General features: G+C 42.1%; 1 protein-coding gene across 2 annotated transcripts in view; it reads left to right on the top strand.

Moving 5' to 3' along the window:
* Nucleotides 1-18,767, top strand: part of SHB (SH2 domain containing adaptor protein B) — a 68,854-nt gene that overhangs the window by 30,708 nt on the left and 19,379 nt on the right. For both annotated transcript variants that reach the window (XM_054185602.1, XM_054185603.1), the window contains exon 3: nt 15,366-15,581. In XM_054185602.1, coding sequence (XP_054041577.1) covers nt 15,366-15,581 — 216 coding nt within the window. The remainder of the gene's footprint in view (nt 1-15,365; nt 15,582-18,767) is intronic.

Here is an 18,767-nt window from a genome sequence, read left to right as displayed (position 1 = left end):
GTGCATGTGGAAGAAACTTACCTTAATTCATGCAATTTACTTGCTCAGTGTTTGATGAATCTGGCCTATGGTCTTCCACAAAAAGCGAAGTGAAGGAATAGATGCTTGGATGGTTGGGAAAGAGAAACCATTGAACTCAAAATGCTCAACCCCATCTCCCTTACCCCAGACAAATTTCAAGTTTTTGGGCTGCTTTTCTTAAGAACAGTGGTCTTTTTAATATTGGGTGGGAATTGCCTGTCTTTTCAAGACAGGGATGCTAGTGGCAGAAGTTTGAGGACCACTGAAGTCTGCGTAGTCCAAGAGGGTCTGTCATTTTAGAACTCTAGCAGATGTCTCTTGAGAAATGCAAAAAAGATCTGTGAGAAAAGGGAGAAGAATTCTGAATTCACGGGAAATGTTGGAAATTTTTTAGTTACAAAGGTGAAAGAGGTCCTTGTTTTTTCATTTCACATCTTACTGGATTAAGCAAGTTGCTGACACAATGTCATTTTAGTCTCCCTCCCATCTTGCTTCCCCCTCCTCCCCTCATCCCTACCCCCTAGTACCAAGTATGCTGAATTCGAAAATTTCTCACTGCTCCGGCCATCCAGTGGGATAGAAAAGATGAATGTCAGCTTGCTGCAAGGATTCTCTTATGTCTACATAAGAGTAGTACATAAGTGCCTGTGCATGAGGGTATGTGGCAGGTAAGGAAGCTTTTCCCTGTCCTGTAAAGATTTGTGTGAGTTGTGTAAACCCTTAAACTGGATGAAGTAAATTAAAAATGAAAGTGTTTTGCATTTTACCTTGAAAGGAGAGTTCTGTAAACTGTAATTCCTTCTGCTTTCATCAGTGTTCCATCTGTCCTTTCCATGCCTGAAAAGGGTGACAGGCAATGAACATAAACGGAAATTAGAGGTTCCAACTGAATGTAATGAAAAAAAATTTTCTCACTATGAGGACAGTCAAATGGTAGAGAAGATAGCCCAGTGACATTGTGTGGTCTCCATCTTCAGAATTTTTCAAGACTGGACTGAGCAACCAGAACCTGAGTAGCCTTATCTGACCTCATAGCTGACCCTCCTTTGAGTGGGAGATTGAACAAGATGGCTTCCTGAGATCTTGTTTAACCTAACTTACCCTATGATTGTGTGACTAATCTGTAGCTGTTCTGTGAAAATAAGAAATGGCTGTAAGAATCAGGGTATCCCAGGTTAGCTTGTGGGAGTCCATGTTTGTTTGTCTCAGTCCATTTCCAGCTTTGCCACAGCTGGAAACTCCTGACAGCTGTTCATTATCCCTTCTTGGGGTGAAGAAGCAGAGGCTGGACAGATGGGCTTGCAGGTTGGACTGGGCCTGTAGGTGCATACCTGGGCTCTGTTGACAGGAATTCTGGGTGCTTTACAGCTGGAAGTGTGATGGAATTGTAGGTGACTGATACCACTGTGGTCTGCGTGGAAAAGGAAGGGAGCGCTGTAAACTTGCTGTTGGCTCTGATGGGGAGGAATGTTACTTATTGGGTGGAGGACATCAGTAGTACTTCTTGTTGACTTATCAATTCATCCCTCAATCTTCCCAAACTGGCCCCAGTTCTATTGTTCTTCTGCAACATTGCTCAAAAGCAGAATAGAGAAGATTTGTTACATGAAGAGTCACCAGCTTGGGAGAGAGATGTACTGTTGCTTATGAGATTTAGAGGGATATGTTAATGGGAGCTAGAACAGTGAAAGGAAAAATGAGACAGGCAGCACTTGGGACAAAAAGTGAGACAAAAATCCCTTGTCACACTCATATGCCTCTTCTTCAAAGTTATGATTTGTTTTCTGCTTCTCTTTCCTCGTGTTCTTTTACAAAAAGGCTTTTAGCCAAAGAAATTGTTTGAAGCCCATGTGAAAATGTTCAAGAGCAACATGTGCTACGAAGCCAGAAGGAATTTCTACCTTTTCCCCAGCTAGCTCAAGTGCTCACGTGCTGGGCATTTTATTTTTTTTAAACTAGTGGGGATTTTTTTTCTCAGAAGTACTTTCTCAATCATCCCTTCATATTATATTCTCTCTTACTCCAGTCACTTTGGTTTTTTTCTCCATACTGTACAGACAAGTTAAGTAAGCTCAAACAACATGGTACAGGAAGTATTAGTTAAGCATGTGATGAACATAATACTTCTTGGAAGGAAGAAGATACTGTGCTTAGCTTGCTGAGTAATGGATAGAATTTTTGCCTGCTGGCTTTGCATCCAAACTCTGAAAGTTTTTAGTGGCAAAACAGGAGTGAAACCTCAAGTAAATGGAGTCTGTTTCTGACATCAGTTGTAATGTGGTAGCTACAGTTTCTTCTGCATGTTTTTTGGTTTTGTAACCCAAACCAGATTTTTCTTATCTTTAAAAGTAAATGGGGGTTGGAGATTCAGCCAGTTCTGTGTCTGCTTGCCACAGAGACTGAACATCTTGCCACATCAGTTTACCAGCATTTTAATGTGGCTTCACAGCAGTGTCATAAAAGCTTCAGTGGGAAGTGGTGAGAAACACAGCTTCTTTTGTGCTCTGTGCATTTTATGTAGGCTGGCAACAACGTACAGCTTCTCTCCTTCTCAGGTTTCTGGGTAGGAAGATCTCTGCTTGAAAGTGCTCTTTTGCAGGAGCTCAAATACCTATGCAAACTCAGCTGTTCATTACCATTCAGGTTGCTAAAATTATTAGAAGCTGTTGTCTGCAAGAGCCATCTGCCCTTTCTGGATGGGGTCAGGTAAGCCTCATCTGGTTTTGGTGTGTTGATAAGTGCATTTCTTTTTGTCATCCTTACCCAAGCAAAGATCAAGGAAGCCTGCAGTGTGTTTCTGCTTGCTGATGGACCATGTTGTTCTACTGTGACTGAATTTTTTGAGCAATGGGCAAAAAGAAGATGGAAATACTCAATTTACATCTGAGCTTGCTCTTGGTTTTGCTGCATTCAGTTTCATGTGTTGGTGGCTTGGAGTATCAGAGTTCACATCCAGTTTGGTTTTATGAAGCAGGATATAGGCATGCAAAACTGATCTTGTTGTAGGTTAGACTAGCAATTAAGAACAAACAAGGCAAACTGGCGGGAAATGAGGCTTGCCTGGAGGAACTCTGTGTTTGCTTTGGGTTCTGCATTCATTTTCTGTGGAGTGGGTAATTTGAAAAGCTTTGTGAAGAAGCAGTGGGGTTTGTGGCTCTTGTGCTGTTGTAGCTCTCGTGGTCTGTCAGTTGCACTTAGCTGGGGTGGGCTGCAAGGCAGAAAAGTGTGATGGCATAGCTGAGCCTTTGAGGTTTTCCTAAGCAAGTTCTGCAGCAGTTGTTGTGGTTGTAATGCAGCCTGAGGTGGGCTAGAAGGTGTCTGTGCTGCTGTCTCAATTGAAATAGAAAGGGAAGAGGAAGACAAAAGAAAAAAAATCTGATGTCTTTCAGATATACCATTGCTTTTGTAAGTTAAGCTGAGTAGCTCTTATTATTTCCTTTTCCTTTATTTGTGGGATGCACCATCGCATTGTGGTAGAATACAGAGCATATCAACAGACAGCCTCTCCTAATCATTTTTTCTAAGGATCTTTTTGTATCTTTTATAAAAAACAAACAAAGAACAAAACACCCAGCAAAAATCCATTTTTCCACAATTGTATCTTTGGGTAGTGCTTTGTGCATTGGAAGTGTTTGTAGAGACGCATATTGGAAAATAGGAGTGTAACTGGAGAAACTACCAGAAAGCGTTGACTCAGTTGTGTGTATCAAGATCATGACTGGAATGAATTTTTATAGCACAACATTTTCTGACTTGACCTAAGTGGAAAATACCAGATGTTACTCTTGATGATTTGTGATGCTTCTGTTGCAAGAAGGGAAGAAAAGAACTGACTTACTGTGTTTGCACAACTGTGTTTTGCTTTCCTTAACAGTAGAGTCTGCTGTTAATGACAGTCTGCTGAATGCTAACTAGATTTATTTGCTGTTGTTAGATATCCATGTAAACACAAATGCTCTTGAGTGATGACGTGACAGACTGTATACTTTAGAACATCTTATCAATAGCTGCATACATTCAAATAGCACTTCACCTTCTGTACTGTTATATAAAAGTGTTGTCCAAGGGGAAAAAAACCAACATTGCATTACTGGCACTTTACTCTGTGAGCGGGCTTTCAACTAAGAATTGGCATCTCGTCAGGGTTTGCCTCGGTAGTATAATAACTACAGACAAATCTGCAAACAAGTGCAAGGTACTGACTATTAGCAGCTGCACAGGTCAGCATAGAACATTTGAAGTCTTACAAATGCTAGGTACTAGTTGCTCCTTCCATCAATCACTTCCTGAGCTGACTCAATGAGTAAAGGGATCATAAGCCAAAGGGGATGAGTTGAAATATTTTCCCAGTAATTTCAACGTTCATAGTCCTGTCACTATAGACACCTTCTTCCCCACTATGTATTGCAGGGCAATTAAGTCTGAATTAAGGCCTCTGTCCTTCTTTGTTCTTTGTTTTTTAGAAAAGATACAGAAAGGTCTCTCTTCACTTCCCCTTCTTTGCCCCATCCCCCGTACCAAGTAAGGCCATGTTCAAAGTTAGTTACATGCAGAGAAGGTAACTCCTGCCTGGGTAATTCTCATTGAACTTAAACCTCCAGCTATAACGGAAATAGTTACATATTTTGTCTTGGTTTTAATAAACTCACTTTTGCTCACACCTAGATATCCCTTGCAATATCATCTTGAATGTATAAATATTGATAAATACTTATACTCACTAAAAATCTTTTTGATCAGTGGTTATCTCATCGATGCTTTTATGTAAGCTTTCAGTAAGCAGAGACTCTCACAGGCAGAGAATATTCAAGAAAATGTCTTCCTTCTGTGTAAGTGTTGAATGGCGTTTACATTATGAATGGGTTCTTCTTCCACTCCTTTACCCTTTCAAGGCGATTCTTATGAAGGGGTGAGATTGTGTGCCTGAAGAGAGCTGGTAAAGGCATTGTGAGCATCAGTAGCAGTCATGAGTAGCAAGACTGATCTAACTGCAGGAAATAGTATTCATATTTGCAGACAACTTCTCTGCCCTGACATTGGAGAGTATTAACTTGCTTAAATAGCCACCACTTTGTTGTTGGAATGTCTTTCAAGGGAACTGATTTGGCTTATGCTAATCTTAGAACATTTTTCTGGGGACACTGTAGTTTATGTCATGGGCTGGTGAGAACTATTGTCCTAACAGGTGTACATGAAAATACCTGCACCGCACTCTGTTTCCAACAGGGCTTCCATTCCCACTCAGTGTAAGGAATTAATCCGCTTTTGCACAGCTTTGAAGCTTTGGAGTATGGAATGAGAATCATGGATTTTGATTGAGACAAAGTCTCTGCTTTCATTTTTACCACTTGAATTGCTCCATTTTAGCCCATGGAACAATGATCTTTGAATCCCAAACATCAGTGCTCCTGATCAGAAAGGTCACAAAAACCTACAAGCAGACTGTGGATGTAGTATCATGATGCAGCTAGCTGTAGCAACACCTAGGGTTGGCTATTGGACAGGCAGCAGAAAATGTACAGAATCTTGTGGAGGCTGTTTGGATTCTTTTTGTGTAAGGAGTAAGTAGCTAAGCAACATCAAAGCACCTGCGAAAAGGTAAAGTCTGCAGAAATTATGAATTTTAAGATGGCAGTTGTAATGTTTAATCACTGATTATTAAACAGAAAATTGGGTGTTGAGGGGGAAGCCTTTGTATAATAAACTTCTGCCTGGGGCAGAACTTCCTGCCAGGGAACTGAAGAAATTAATTTTTTCTTTTTTTTCGCTCTTCCATAAAAGAAATACGTCTTCAAGGACAGTTTTCACGTCCTTTGGAAGCAGTACTGCTGCTGCTATGATCCACTAAAATTTAGGTATTCTTCCCCTGCGTTTTGTTTTTTTAATCATCCTCCTCTGACTCCACCAACACCCACCCCTCCTCTTCCCCACCTCTCCCCACCCCTGAAGAAAAATGTGTACTTCCGGTCATCTTGGGCAGGGTATGGTTCCTTGTTTGTTTTATTTCAGTACATACCTTCTGTGGAAGATATTAATGGTTTTGTTGTGGTTTATTGATACTTATCGTAAAAAGACTTCTCCCCTCCTGCCTTTACTCTGCCTGGCTTAATAGTCTTTCATTATCAGGACTGTTGTAATGTTAGGTTGCTTTGAGTGCTTCTTCCTGTGGTAATGAGTCATACTTGGACTTCAGTAGGTTTTCCATCGTGATGCAGGCTGTTTCAAGACGTTGCTTTTTACATCAAGAGGTCATGCCAAGCTCGCACACAAAGGCAGGGAAACAAATGTTGTTAATTCCTGGGAAGTGGCTCACTTTTGAGTTACTTGGCTTCTGTTCAGAAGGAAAAATGAGTGAAGGTCTTCTTATATCCAGCTTTTCCTGCAGGACAATCTGGAATCATGAGCATTGGGAGGCAGTTGCTGCAGTCTCAAAGCAAAACAGCCCTCTTTGCTATTGAAATGTTATCGGTGTCCTCTTGTGTCCCAGCAGTTGAAGGCATCCAGCTGGACCTGGAAGCAGCGCAGAAAGTTTGACTTCTGGTGGCCTGAGGTGAAGTTTGAGCAGAGGTAAAACTTCACTTCTGTGGTGAATAGACTTTGCACTAATACAATGAGAATTCTTCAACGTGAGATCTAAAATGTTTCCAGGTTATCTTGCCAAGATGGGCATGAAAAGAAGCATTAATGGTGAGGCTTGGAATAATTAAGCAGCTGGCAAAGTATTTCTGACCTGTTTATGGAGAGGGAGAGGAAATGGGTTCAGTGGGAGCAAATGTTCTTGTGTCAGGGTGATCTTTGCATTAACATCTGTCTTACGCCTCTGGCAAACTGGCAAGTTATTTGTTGATGTGTAGCCTACCCATAAACCTAGTGCAAACAGCTCACTACCGTTACGTGCCAGTTCAGTGGCTTTCCATTGGAAGCCTCAAGAACAGAGCATGTGGATAGCAGAGGTTTGGCCAGTTCAGGAAGGCCTGTTCCCTGATAGAGAGCAAGAAGAACTCCAGATGAGACTTGACTTTTTGTGTTCAGACCTGGATCTGATGTGGCCTTCACCTGCTAGAGATGATCAGGCTGTCAGGATAATGTCTAGGGACGTGCATCAGGTATTCACCAGTACCTCTCAATGTGAGTCTGAGCCTTCCCAAGTTTCTTTCTACTCCCACTGATAACTTCAGGTTTTCAGTGACAGATAAGACTACAAGGAGTACAAGTGGCTGTTGTCCACAATCAGGCCTTGTTCTTGAGTTATATTCTCAGGTACCTTTTTTTTTTGGCGGGGGGGAATTTTTTGGTTTTGTTTTGGTGGGGTTTTTTTTGTTTGTTTGTTTGTTTTTTGAAGTATGGTGCTCTCCCAGTTATCCCAGGCTTATCTAAGAAAGCCAGTGTGCTGCAGCAAGTCCTTCAAACACTTAGGAGACTGCCCTTCTGGGGCTCTTCGATATAAAATGTTTGAATGCACATTTCAAAGGTTGTGCTGCCCATAAGTCTGCTCTGACTATCCTAGTTGAAGACAGATTAGCCTGTTCCCTGACTGCTGAAACACTCCCTTTCCCTGTGGTGCATTTTTTTTATACAGGAGAACAAGATGTAAATAGTGGACTCTTGCAAGGGGTTCTTGCTTGCTTGCTTGCCTTAATTAAACATCCAGAATCTTTCTGATGATAAATGTTTAGTTTGTCCGTGTGCCTTGAAAACTTAATACCAGAAAGATCTGTGATTTCCAGATAAAGTTGCTTCAATGCTAAGATCCTTGCAGCTGGAATTATCTAGTAGATTTGAGTGGTGCAAATGTACTGAGTGAGAATAGCGGTGGTATTCACTCCAGGTTGGTTCTAGTTTTGTATGTTGTGTAGTTGACAGCAGGTTGCATTTTTGATGTGGTTAGCAAGAAACTAAATCCAGGTACTGGGACTAAAGCTGTTTAAATGCTGACTTCTGGACATAAGTGAAGCAAACATCTGGAGGAGACCTGTAGTCTGAATCTAGATAGTGGACAGAGGCTGACATCTGTGCTCTGTCCAATCCTATTCCAGCACAGTGTTTACATGTTAATACATGTTAAATAAATGATTGAACAATCTGCTGAGCTTTCTCCAAATATCTATGTATCTGAAAAAGTTAAGTGCACGCACAAATGACCTTTAAAAATCATTGTACTTTCAAGGACTTCTGTCAACAGCTATTTGTTAGGGTTAGAAGCATTGCCAAGTATTTTGTCCCATGCTTTAGGAAATAGTGTAAAGCTTTATCTACCAGTATAACTGGTTTTAACTCTACATTGAGCTCGGTACTGTTGAATGGAGATAGGTGCAACTAAGTGATGTTTAAAATTCTGTCACCTGTCCTGAGTTCTTCTCTTAGGCTTGTCATGTACAAAGGGTGTTGGATAGCCCCTGTACTTAACTTAAAAGTCAATTTCAATGCTAGCTTTTCAAAAGCTGGCCTTGCATGGCAATACTGTTTCCAGCATGTTACCGTAATAATCAGGTTTGTCTGACTAAGATAGGCCTTTGGTGGTAGAGAAAGCAGCTGAGGAGCTGGTAGGACTATCACTTTAAATCCTGCACCAGCCCTGAAATCTGTAGCTGAAGTGGAGATGGGTCTGGTTTATCACAGTTGCACCTGATATGCGTGGGTCAGTACACTTTGAATATGACATACTGGTGAGTCAAAAGAGCTTTATTGTGCTGCAGTTGATTAGTCTATATGTTAATGTGTCTGTATCTAATTACATTATAAATCTCTGTATTTCTCAGTGGGGCATGCATAAATAACTGCTGACAGAATGATAAGGAAGCTCATATGCCTGTGTTACCACAGATGCTGTAAGATCCTTGCGCGTAAAATGTTTATAAGCTTTCCCAGTAGGACAGTAGAGGTTGAAAAAAATCAGGAGATTTATATGACTTAGTGCTTTGCCTCTTGCAGGCTAAGACTCTTTCTGCATATTGGATGTAGGCAAGCAAGATGATGCAGGAACCTGCCTTTACGTCCCAGCCTGCCAACGGAGTCTGTATCTCGTTGTCTTTCGCCAGACAGGGAAACAGAAGCATTCTTGCAAGTGCTTAACTTCAGGGAATTTTTCTGTATCTGACATTCTTTACTCAACTGTTGCAGGAGGACTCCTACATTTTGCTTGTATCATATTTCATCCAAAGAAAAATGCTGCAAAGGGGCTGTAAAATGGTGTTGTGTTTTTTACTGCCTGATGAGACTTACGAGCATGCTTGATTTTGCAAAACAGGGGGGTTTATGTTCTCCAAACTTTTTTTTTTTTTAGGAGTGCAACTACATTGTTTGACCTCTTGTAACTGCACGCTTTAGTTTGAAATGAAGGAAATATCTATTGGCGTCTGTACATTGTAGAAGAATACCTTTGTTTTGTCGTCTGTTGCATGCTCTTGGAAGGAAAGAAGTCTGCCTATTGGGCTCTGTAAGCAAGTAGTACTGTCTTCAAAGTTTCCTTTTGTTGGCTTCATAGCTATTCTGTTTCCTTGATGGTATATCCCATAATTCTCTCCAAAGTCACCTCAGGAATATGGTGCATCTATAAGTAATGCTGTTGAATTATTTAAGACTATTAAGAGTTTTAGTGTGTCTGCTGGAAAGGTTACCATGAGGTTATCTGCTTGTCCTGTGGAGCTTTGTCTGCTCTGTATGTGAGTGTTTGTCGGAATTGTTGAAATGGGAAGAATAATGTTAAGTTCAGTCTTCTGTCTCACAATCTTGTGTTCCCAGATGTCTTAGTTTCTGTACCTTCCTGGTCAGGTTCTTGGTGTTACACAGGAGTCCAAACTCCTGAAGCCTGATTCTGTTATAACTGCTAATCTGGGAGAATAAGAATTATTTGCGGGGGTCTTCCAGGGTGCTAGAAAAATAAGTTCTTTCAAAACTTCAGTTGTGTTTCTTCTTCTAGTAGCTAATTAACTTAATGAGCATAATTTTATAAAAATGTACCTTTCTTTATCAGCAGTACGAATTCAAAGGACAAAATTAATAAAAGTGAAAAATAAAATTAAAAAAAAGTCAAATTAACACAGTTTTGGACTCCCTAGTCATTCCAGTAACTATTTTAGCACTAAGAGCTGTCATTGTTAGCAATTGCATGAAAATTATAAGAAATGCATCATCACAAATGTTCTGTTGTCTTTAATTACCTAAATCTTAAACATCAAGTCTGGACTGAGCTATCATTGTGTATAATGCTAATACTGCTTGTGTGCTTCTGGTACAGATTCAGTTTTGCTGTCTATTACTGAAGTATTTCTGATTAAACTTTTGGTAAAATTACTTCTCTTTACAAATACGATTCCAATATATTAAGTAAAAGATGAACTTTAAAGCAAATTCATAGGAAGTTTTATAAAAGAGACTGTATGGGAGTATGTGCGTGTAAGTATATATGGGTATACATGCATATATTTTTTATATATACGTGTATATACGTTCTCCTTCCAGTTCTTCACTCTTCCTAGGCTTTAATTTTTCCTAGAGAAACTTTACTGCTTTAGGATCAAATATTTGTAATTTTTGTGATTGTGGTCCCTGAACATGAACCATGACTCAGTAGCATACCACCTTCAATTTACAGGTAATCTTTTCTGTGCAGTATGATGCTTTGGTCCTGCGGATAAAAGAAAAATATTGATCACGGGCTTCTCTATTGAAATATACTCATGCACCAGGAGCGAGTGTTGCAGCTGTGCCTGGTACTTAAAATGAATAGTTTAGTTTGGTTTGGTTTGTGGTTTTTGGGGTTTTTTTTGGAAAGTCTTTGATTCGCTAAGATCATGGCACCGGTTCCTCACAAATGCACACTTCCTGGTGTAGCAATGGCTGGCTTCACAGGACTGAAAGACAGACAGATACATACCACATTTCTGACTTAAGAATAAATAAAATGTTTATCCTTTTGATCCAGGAGAATTCCAGAGAATATCAGCTGTGTGTTTTTTCTAATAGAGGTTTTTCTTAAATCATCATTTTTCCTTGAGCAAAACTATTTTCAAAAGATAGCTGAAAGAGAAAAACTGTGTTTTAATTGAAAAGTTTTCAAGCGCTTTTTCAAATAAGCTGCCCTTTAAGATGCTCTTTTCCAGATTTGGCTTATATTGAAAGGTGGTAATGTGGTTATCATTCATAACGGGGAATTATCATGAAGTATCTTGCTTTTATTTACATCATTGGTTTGGGTGTATATTTTTTCAAGTTTAGTGTATTTGTAATGTATAAACTTAATTTTTTTTTTTACAAGCAATAAGGACACTTATTATAGACAAACAAAGTAGACCAAATATTGCAGACATTTCACAGTACTTTTGAAATGGTTTGGAGCAATTACTTGGTTATAATGTTCTTGCTGATAGATTAATTGATGAATGGCTTTTGTTACAGTAATGGAGAGAACTACTTTAAACCTTCACTTCATTTGTAGGTTAAAAGGTTCTCTCCCTTCGCCCTGAGTCTTTTTTTTTAAAGTAACTTTCCAAATTGCTACATATAATGAAATTCTTATTTTGTCCTTGCAGTTGTCAGGATAATCACGAAAGCCTGCGGTTGTAAGGGACCTCTTCATATCATCTAATAAAACATACTTTCCGAGCAGGGTCAACTAGAACAGGCTGCCATGACTGTCCAATCAGGTCTTCAATATCTCCACAGGTGGAGACTCCACACCCACTTCAGGCAACGTCTTTCAGTGTTTGACCATCATCACAGTAAAAGGTGTTTTCTTGTGTTCATATGGAATTTCATGTATTTTGATTTGTGCCTGTTGTATCTTGCCCTGTCACTGGGCGCTGCTAAGAAAAGTCTGTCTCCATCTTCAGTCTCTTCCATCAAGTATCTGTATGCATTGATAAGGTTTCCACTAAAGGTTATATTCTCTAGGCTGACCAGTCACAGTTCTGTCAGCCTCTCCTCGTATGAAAAATGCCCCAGTGCCATCATCACCTTCATGGACCTTTATTGGACTTGCTTCGGTATGTCTATGTCTTTCTTGTGCTGGAGAGGTGAGAACTTGACCCAGCAGCCCAGATGGGGCCAGTGCTGACTAGAGGCAAAGAGTCACCTCCTTTGACCTGCTTTCAACACTCGTCTTAATGCAGACTGAGTTAGTATTGGCCCTCTTTTACCATGAGGGTGCATTGCTGGCTCACGTTCAACTTGCTGTCATACATGACCCGAAAGTCCTTCTCTGCTGAGCTGTTTTCAAGCCACTTGGCCTGCATGGCATTCATGGCTGGGACAGGTAAAAAACGGTTTAGGTTGCTGGGCCCAAAGAGTGGTGGGGAATGGAGTTAAATCCAGTAACAAGTGGTGTTCCTCAGGGCTCAGTACTGGGACAGTTCTGTATAATATCTTTACCAGTGGCCTGGATGAGGGGATCGAGTGCACCCTCAGTAAGTTTGCAGATGAGACTTGGATAGATTGGACCGATGGGCCAATGCTAACAGTATGAGCTTCAACAAGGCCAAGTGCCAGGTCCTGCACTTGGGCCACAACAACCCCATGCATCGCTACAGGCCTGGGGAAGCGTGGCTGGAGAGCTGCCTGGCAGAAAAGGACCTGGGGGTTCTAATTGACAAACAGATGAACATGAGCCAGCAGTGTGCCCAGGTGGCCAAGAGGGCCAATGGCATCCTGGCTTGTATTAGAAATAGTGTGACCAGCAGAAGGAGGGAGGTGATTGTCCCCCTGTACTCAACACTGGTGAGGCCACCCCTTGAGTATTGTGTCCAGTTCTGGGCACCTCAATATGAGAGAGATATCGAGGTGCTGGAGCGAGTGCAGAGGAGGGCAACGAAGGTAGTGAAGGGCCTGGAGAATAAATCTTATGAGGAGAGATTGAAGGAGCTGGGACTGTTTAGTTTGAGGAAGAGGAGGCTGCAGGGAGACCTCATCACTGTCTACAACTACTGGAAAGGCCATTGTAGAGAGGTTGGTGCTGGTCTCTTCGCACGGGTAATTAGCGATAGAACAAGAAGGAATGGCTTCAAGCTGCAGCAGGGAACGTTTAGGCTGGACATTAGGAAAAAATTCTTCACAGAAAGAGTGGTCAGACACTGGAATAGGCTGCCCAGGGAGGTGGTGGAATCACCATCCCTGACTGTGTTTAAGAGTCGTTTAGATGTAGTGTTAAGGGATATGGTGTAGGGGAGAACATTGTAGAGTGGTGTTGATGGTTGGACTCGATGATCCCAAGGGTCTTTTCCAACCTAAATGATTCTATGATTCTATGACATCAAGTTGGGAGGGAGTGTTGACCTGCTTGAGGGGTAGAAAGGCTCTACAGCAGGATCTGGACAGGCTGGGTCGATGAGCCACAGCCAACTGTATGAGGTTCAACAAGGCTAAGCACCGGGTCCTGCACTTGGGTCATAACAACCCCATGCAATGCTACAAGCTTAGGGAAGAGTGTCTGGAAAGCTGCCTGGCAGAAAAGAACCTGGGGGTATTGGTTGACAGGCAGCTACATATGAGCCAGTGGTGTGCCCAGGTGGCCAAAAAGGTCGATAGCATCCTGGCTGGTATCAGAAATAGTGTGGCTAGCAGGACTAGGCAAACGATCATCTCCCTGTAATTGAGACTGCTGAGGCTACACCTCGAATATAGTGTTCAGTATTGGACCCCTCGCTACAAGAAAGACATTGAAGTGCTGGAGTGTGTCCAAAGAAAGGCAATGAAGCTGGTGATGGGTCTAGAGCACAAGTTTTATGAGGAGTGGCTGAGGGAACTGGGGTTGTTTAGTCTAGAGAAAAGGAGACTGAGGGGAGACCCTTTCCACAACTACCTGAAAGGAGGTTGTGGCGAAGTGGATGTCAGTCTCTTTTCCCAGGTAACGAGTGATAAGACAAGAAGAAATGGCCTCAAGAAGTGCCAGGGGAGGTTTAGATTGGATATTAGGAAAAATTTCTTCACTGAAAGGTTTGTCAGGCACTGGAACAGGCTGCCCAGGGAAGTGATTAAGTCACCATCCCTGGAGGTATTTAAAAGACATGTAGGTGTGGTGCTTTTTAATGGTGGACTTGGTAGTGTTAGGTTAACAGTTGAACTTGATGATCCTAAGGGTCTTTTTCAACCTAAGCAATTCTGTGATTGTAATTTTCCAGCATTTCCAGATCCCTCTGAATGGCAGTGCAGCCATTTTGTCTATCAACCAACTGCAAGGACAAACAAAGCAGTGACCCTGGCTTTGTTTAGCCAGGGCTTTGCAAACTCCAAAGAATGGAGACACCTCCCACAATCTACCTGGTGAACTGTCCTAGGAGTGTACCAGGGGAAGAAGGTTTCCCCAGTGTTCTACTTGTATCTCTCAACCTATATGTTGTGTCTGTTTCTCTTTGTTGTATCTTCTGACATTGTCCCAGAAGGGTTTGGCTCTGACGGGCAGCTGAGAGCTGCTATTACATCCCCCTTGGCCTTCCCCTCATCAGACTAACCAAAACCATCTCTTCTTATCATAGGTGCAAAGACTCTGCTATCTTGGTAGCTCTGTACTGGCTGCTTCCTAGTTTTATGAACTAGCTCACTCCTTGCACACTCCTTGTAGGGAGTGGGCAGATTGGATGCAGTAGGACGCACATGTTGTTGGTTGTAGTGTCCTTAGGGCCAAGGGTGAAGGCATGACAGCTTTGCCCCTTGATTTGCTAGCTGTGCTCCTTCTAACAAAGCCCGGTTCTTGGTTTGCTGCATTCAGGAGGGCAGTACCCTGTTCCTTTCTTGTGAAGCTTCAACATGTTTATTTTTTGATAAGGTCAGTGTTAAAGAAATACATGTTTCTTAATACAATGTGAACTAAGCTGTGGTTAAAAATGCTTTTGTCTAGTGTGCTTACTCTAGTCCTAGCTCATTTTCTGCTGATATTCCTTGGAGGTAATTGCAGAGAATTTTTTTTATAAGCATGCAAAATTATACTGTGGGATTTCTTTTTTTGTAATCTTTGTGTGTTTGAATTGCACTTTTGAATGATCTCCTCTTGAAGAGTTAACAGCATACACAAATTTCATCATTCTTGGGGATTTACCTCAGTTGCTTGTAAGCATGCTTTACACAGGCTGACAGAGATTGTGTACTTCCTGTAATCTGGCTCTGTGCGAACTGGGGAATGTTGGTGGAGCCATGAGACTGCTTGTACTGTGGTTGTTAGCTGGAGCAAACTTTCGTTTCCAGACAGTTACCAAATGTAGAGGTAGAATTTAGAAGTCTTGTACAAGCTTGCCATCTGTATAATTATGTGGCTATTAAGGAATGAATGGAAGTTTGATGCTCTAAAATTATTGACTCTAATGATAAGGCATGGCTGGTAGTGATGCTGATGCAATTTGCTTTCTTGCCAACAGAGTTTCAGAAGGAGGAAGGCATGAAGTCCCATCCGAAAAGCATGCAGCTCTATGACACACCCTATGAACCAGAAGGCAGTGGTGTGGAATCCGATTCTGAAAGTGTGGTGAGTCAACGTTTACGAGAAAGCAAATTGCCACAGGATGATGACAGGCCTTCAGATGAGTATGATCAGCCATGGGAGTGGAACAAAGTCACCATCCCAGCTCTGGCAGGTAGGATTCTTAGATCCTAACCAGGAAATTCTCTCACACTCATAGCATGTGTACTTGCCTTTGGAAGAAATCAAGTATTTCTGCTCTTTTGGTGTGTGGTGGAGAAATCTCTGAAAAGCAAATGTGGGTAGTCTCAAATCTTTACCTGATACAAAAACATGCACTTTTTGTTTGGTGCTTCAGCTGACTTATTGTCAACCATCTCAGCACTTGGTTCATGTTAGTAAAACTTCTGTTTCTTCCACTCCTTGCCCCTATCCCTATTTTAATTGACATGATATAGATAGTGTTCATTGTTGAGTGGCTCTATGATGAGGGAGTTGCTTTGCAAGGTCCTTAAATTGTGGAGCAATTCTTAAAGGGGCAGGACAAAAAATAGCTGTGCAACATGCATGCAGTAACATGCTTCTACTCAGTGATGAGTTTCTTGGTATTTGGAGTATTTTCCTTGTAATTGCAAGCCTTTCTATGGATACGTAGAACTTGGTTTTGGACTAATCCTTTTGAGCTGATGAAGTTCTCCCACACCAGAACTTGTCAGTCAGGGAGATCTGGCACAAACTGTTTTCTGTTGCTATGAATGCCTGTGCTTGGTATTGGTTACACTGTTTTCTCTTCTGTTGCTTTGCAGAACTGGCTGAGGGGGCCTTCATTCAGTGAGGATGTGGTTCAAAGGCCAAGGATTTTTCTCTCATAGAGACACTGTGTGCCCAGCAAAGCCCAGCTGTTGGCCTAACCATGTTCCAGGATGCTTTTGTGGGGTGCTAGAGTCATACATGCTCTGTGATATTCCTTTCAATGGCATGTTCTAGTGAAAAGTTGTGTCTAGAAGTAGGGTTGTTCCCCTTCCTTTTTAGGAGTCAGCGTGGCAGAAAGCTTGAGAAGGAGAAATGTGTGTGGTAATGGTTGTGGGGATAAGGAGGGTAGAAAAGAGATGCAGCTCTGGGAGGGAGCCTGGAAGAAGCCTGAGTGCAATGATTAGTAGTCAGCGTGCATTTACTCCGGGTAAATCCTGCTTGACAAACCTGTTTGCTTTCTGCATTGAAACTGCTGGATCTGTTAATGGAAGGAGAGCAGTAGATGTCATCTACGTTGACTTTAGCCTCCAGCATGTTGTGCTGTGGCATCAGCTGTGTTACCTGGTTTGGAATGCTATAGCCTAGATAGGTGGACTACTAGATGCACAAAAATCTGTCAGGGTCTTGACTTCAATGGATAGTGCTAAGTGATTCATATGTTTCCTGGAGTCTCATTACAAGAGTGATTCCTCAGGGGATCTGTTCTGGAACTCTTCCTGTTTAGCATCTTTGTCAGTAACCCAGAGGAGGAGGAGGAGAAGTGTATCTCATAAAGTTTGGAATTATATCAAATGGTGGGGAGTGTGTGTGTGCGCAGAGCTGCCATTCAGAGGTACCTGGACAGGCTGGAGAAATGGGCTGACAACAAGCTTACAAAATCCAACCAGGACAAACTCAAAGACCTGCATCTGGAGCAGACTAACCCTTTGCAATGATATGGACCAGGGATTCATTGAGTTGCTGGGTTACAGCTTTGCTGGAAAGGGCTTAAGGAGGCCTGGGGGAAAGTGGACTAAATGTGTCTAGCAGTGCTCCTCTCCAGCAGTGATGAAGGCTAGCAGCATCCTGGCCTGTGTGAACAGGAGCATAGCCAGTAGATCAAGCTAAGTGACTGTTCCTCCTTACTTCACATTTCTTGGACAACAAGTGTAATGCTGCGTCCAGTATTCTGATGCCAGAAGGATGTTGATAAATGTTGATGTCAGCAGAGAGCCACCAAAATGACAGGGAACTGCAGCACATGACTTGTGAGGAGATGCTGAGAGAACTGGGCTTGCTTAGCCTGGAGAAGAGACATCTTTGAGTGGATGTAATAGCAGCTTTCCAATGTCTATGAGGAGATCTTCAAGAAGATGGGGCTAGGTTCTTCCCAAATGAGCAGGTTGTATGACGGAAAGATGAGACATAAGTTGAATCAGGAGAGGTTCTGACTTGATATGAGGAATTTTTTCTTACCTCTGCAAGGACAGTCAAGCATTGGAACCAATTGTCCAGTTCCAATTGACTTGCTCTTGCAGTCTCCATCTTCATATTTTTTCATCCTGTGTGAAGAGATGACCGGATAAAGTTCTGAACAACCTGATCTGATCACATAGCAGACCCTGCCTTGAGCAGGTTGGACTAGACACCACCCACAGTCCCTTTCCACCTGACTTATTCTATGTTTTTGCAATTCTCTGTACCATGATATTGCCACACTTCAGAAATGAGAAGCGACTTCTCTCCACAGCTATAGTGGGCTACTGTTCTGTAAACAGAGCCTGTTGTGACAATACCCTTCTTGGGTGTTTCTGTCATAATCCCCTAATAGGTAGGTGGATGTGGGTGACAGAAATGTGATTCTTTTCTAGGACAGTGGAGTAGAGCAGTGGTGATCTGTTGTGAGAGTGATTCCGCCTCTCTGCTTCGTTTAGGTTGTGGGTGATTTGTGTTTGTTTCCAAGCCAAGCTGATATTTGCAGTATGCATCCTGTGCAATGTGGGTGGGACCAAGAGGTGCATGGATGAATCTGAAGCAGTTACTTAAAAAGAAACCTGTTGCTCAGCATCACCTTTCCTCTTATTGGGTTCCTATGGAACAGAGGAGGAGGTTAGAGAAAGCTGATTTCCGCTTCCTGGCAGCATGGTTTGCTATGGCATGTGAGCTGCTAATAATCTTGCAGAGTTCCAGGCTCAGCCACTTTCTTATTAAGCATATGCTGATAGTTCTTTCAAGCCTGGATCTAAGCCAGCATCCAGTTCTGCTGGATGCTGTGCAGGTAAAGTAGTCTCTTTCCCTAAAGAGCATGAACAGAAAAGTCTAATCTGCTTGTGTGACTTTTAGTAGGATACACAGTTCTGCTGCTGAGCTCTACCTGGTGGAAGCAAGCTTTGTTTTGGGTTTACCTGAGCTGGCTCATCTGCTTTTGCTGGACCAATTAAAATGCTTGCAAGACTTATGCTGGGAGATTGCCTGGCTGTGAGATCCTGGCTATGATTTGGGTTATCTATTGTGTGTCAAGACAGGCTAATCAGCAGAGACATGTATCACTAGGTTTCCAGGGCCACAATGGCTGTTTTGCACAAGTTGAATATCAGTCTGGCGTACGTCTGTAAATCCTTCTGCTTGG

The sequence above is a fragment of the Rissa tridactyla genome, chromosome Z (assembly GCF_028500815.1).
Source record: "Rissa tridactyla isolate bRisTri1 chromosome Z, bRisTri1.patW.cur.20221130, whole genome shotgun sequence".
Taxonomy (NCBI): Eukaryota; Metazoa; Chordata; class Aves; order Charadriiformes; family Laridae; genus Rissa; species Rissa tridactyla.
Note: the sequence above shows the minus strand (reverse complement) of the source record. Positions and strands in the feature narration are given on the sequence as shown.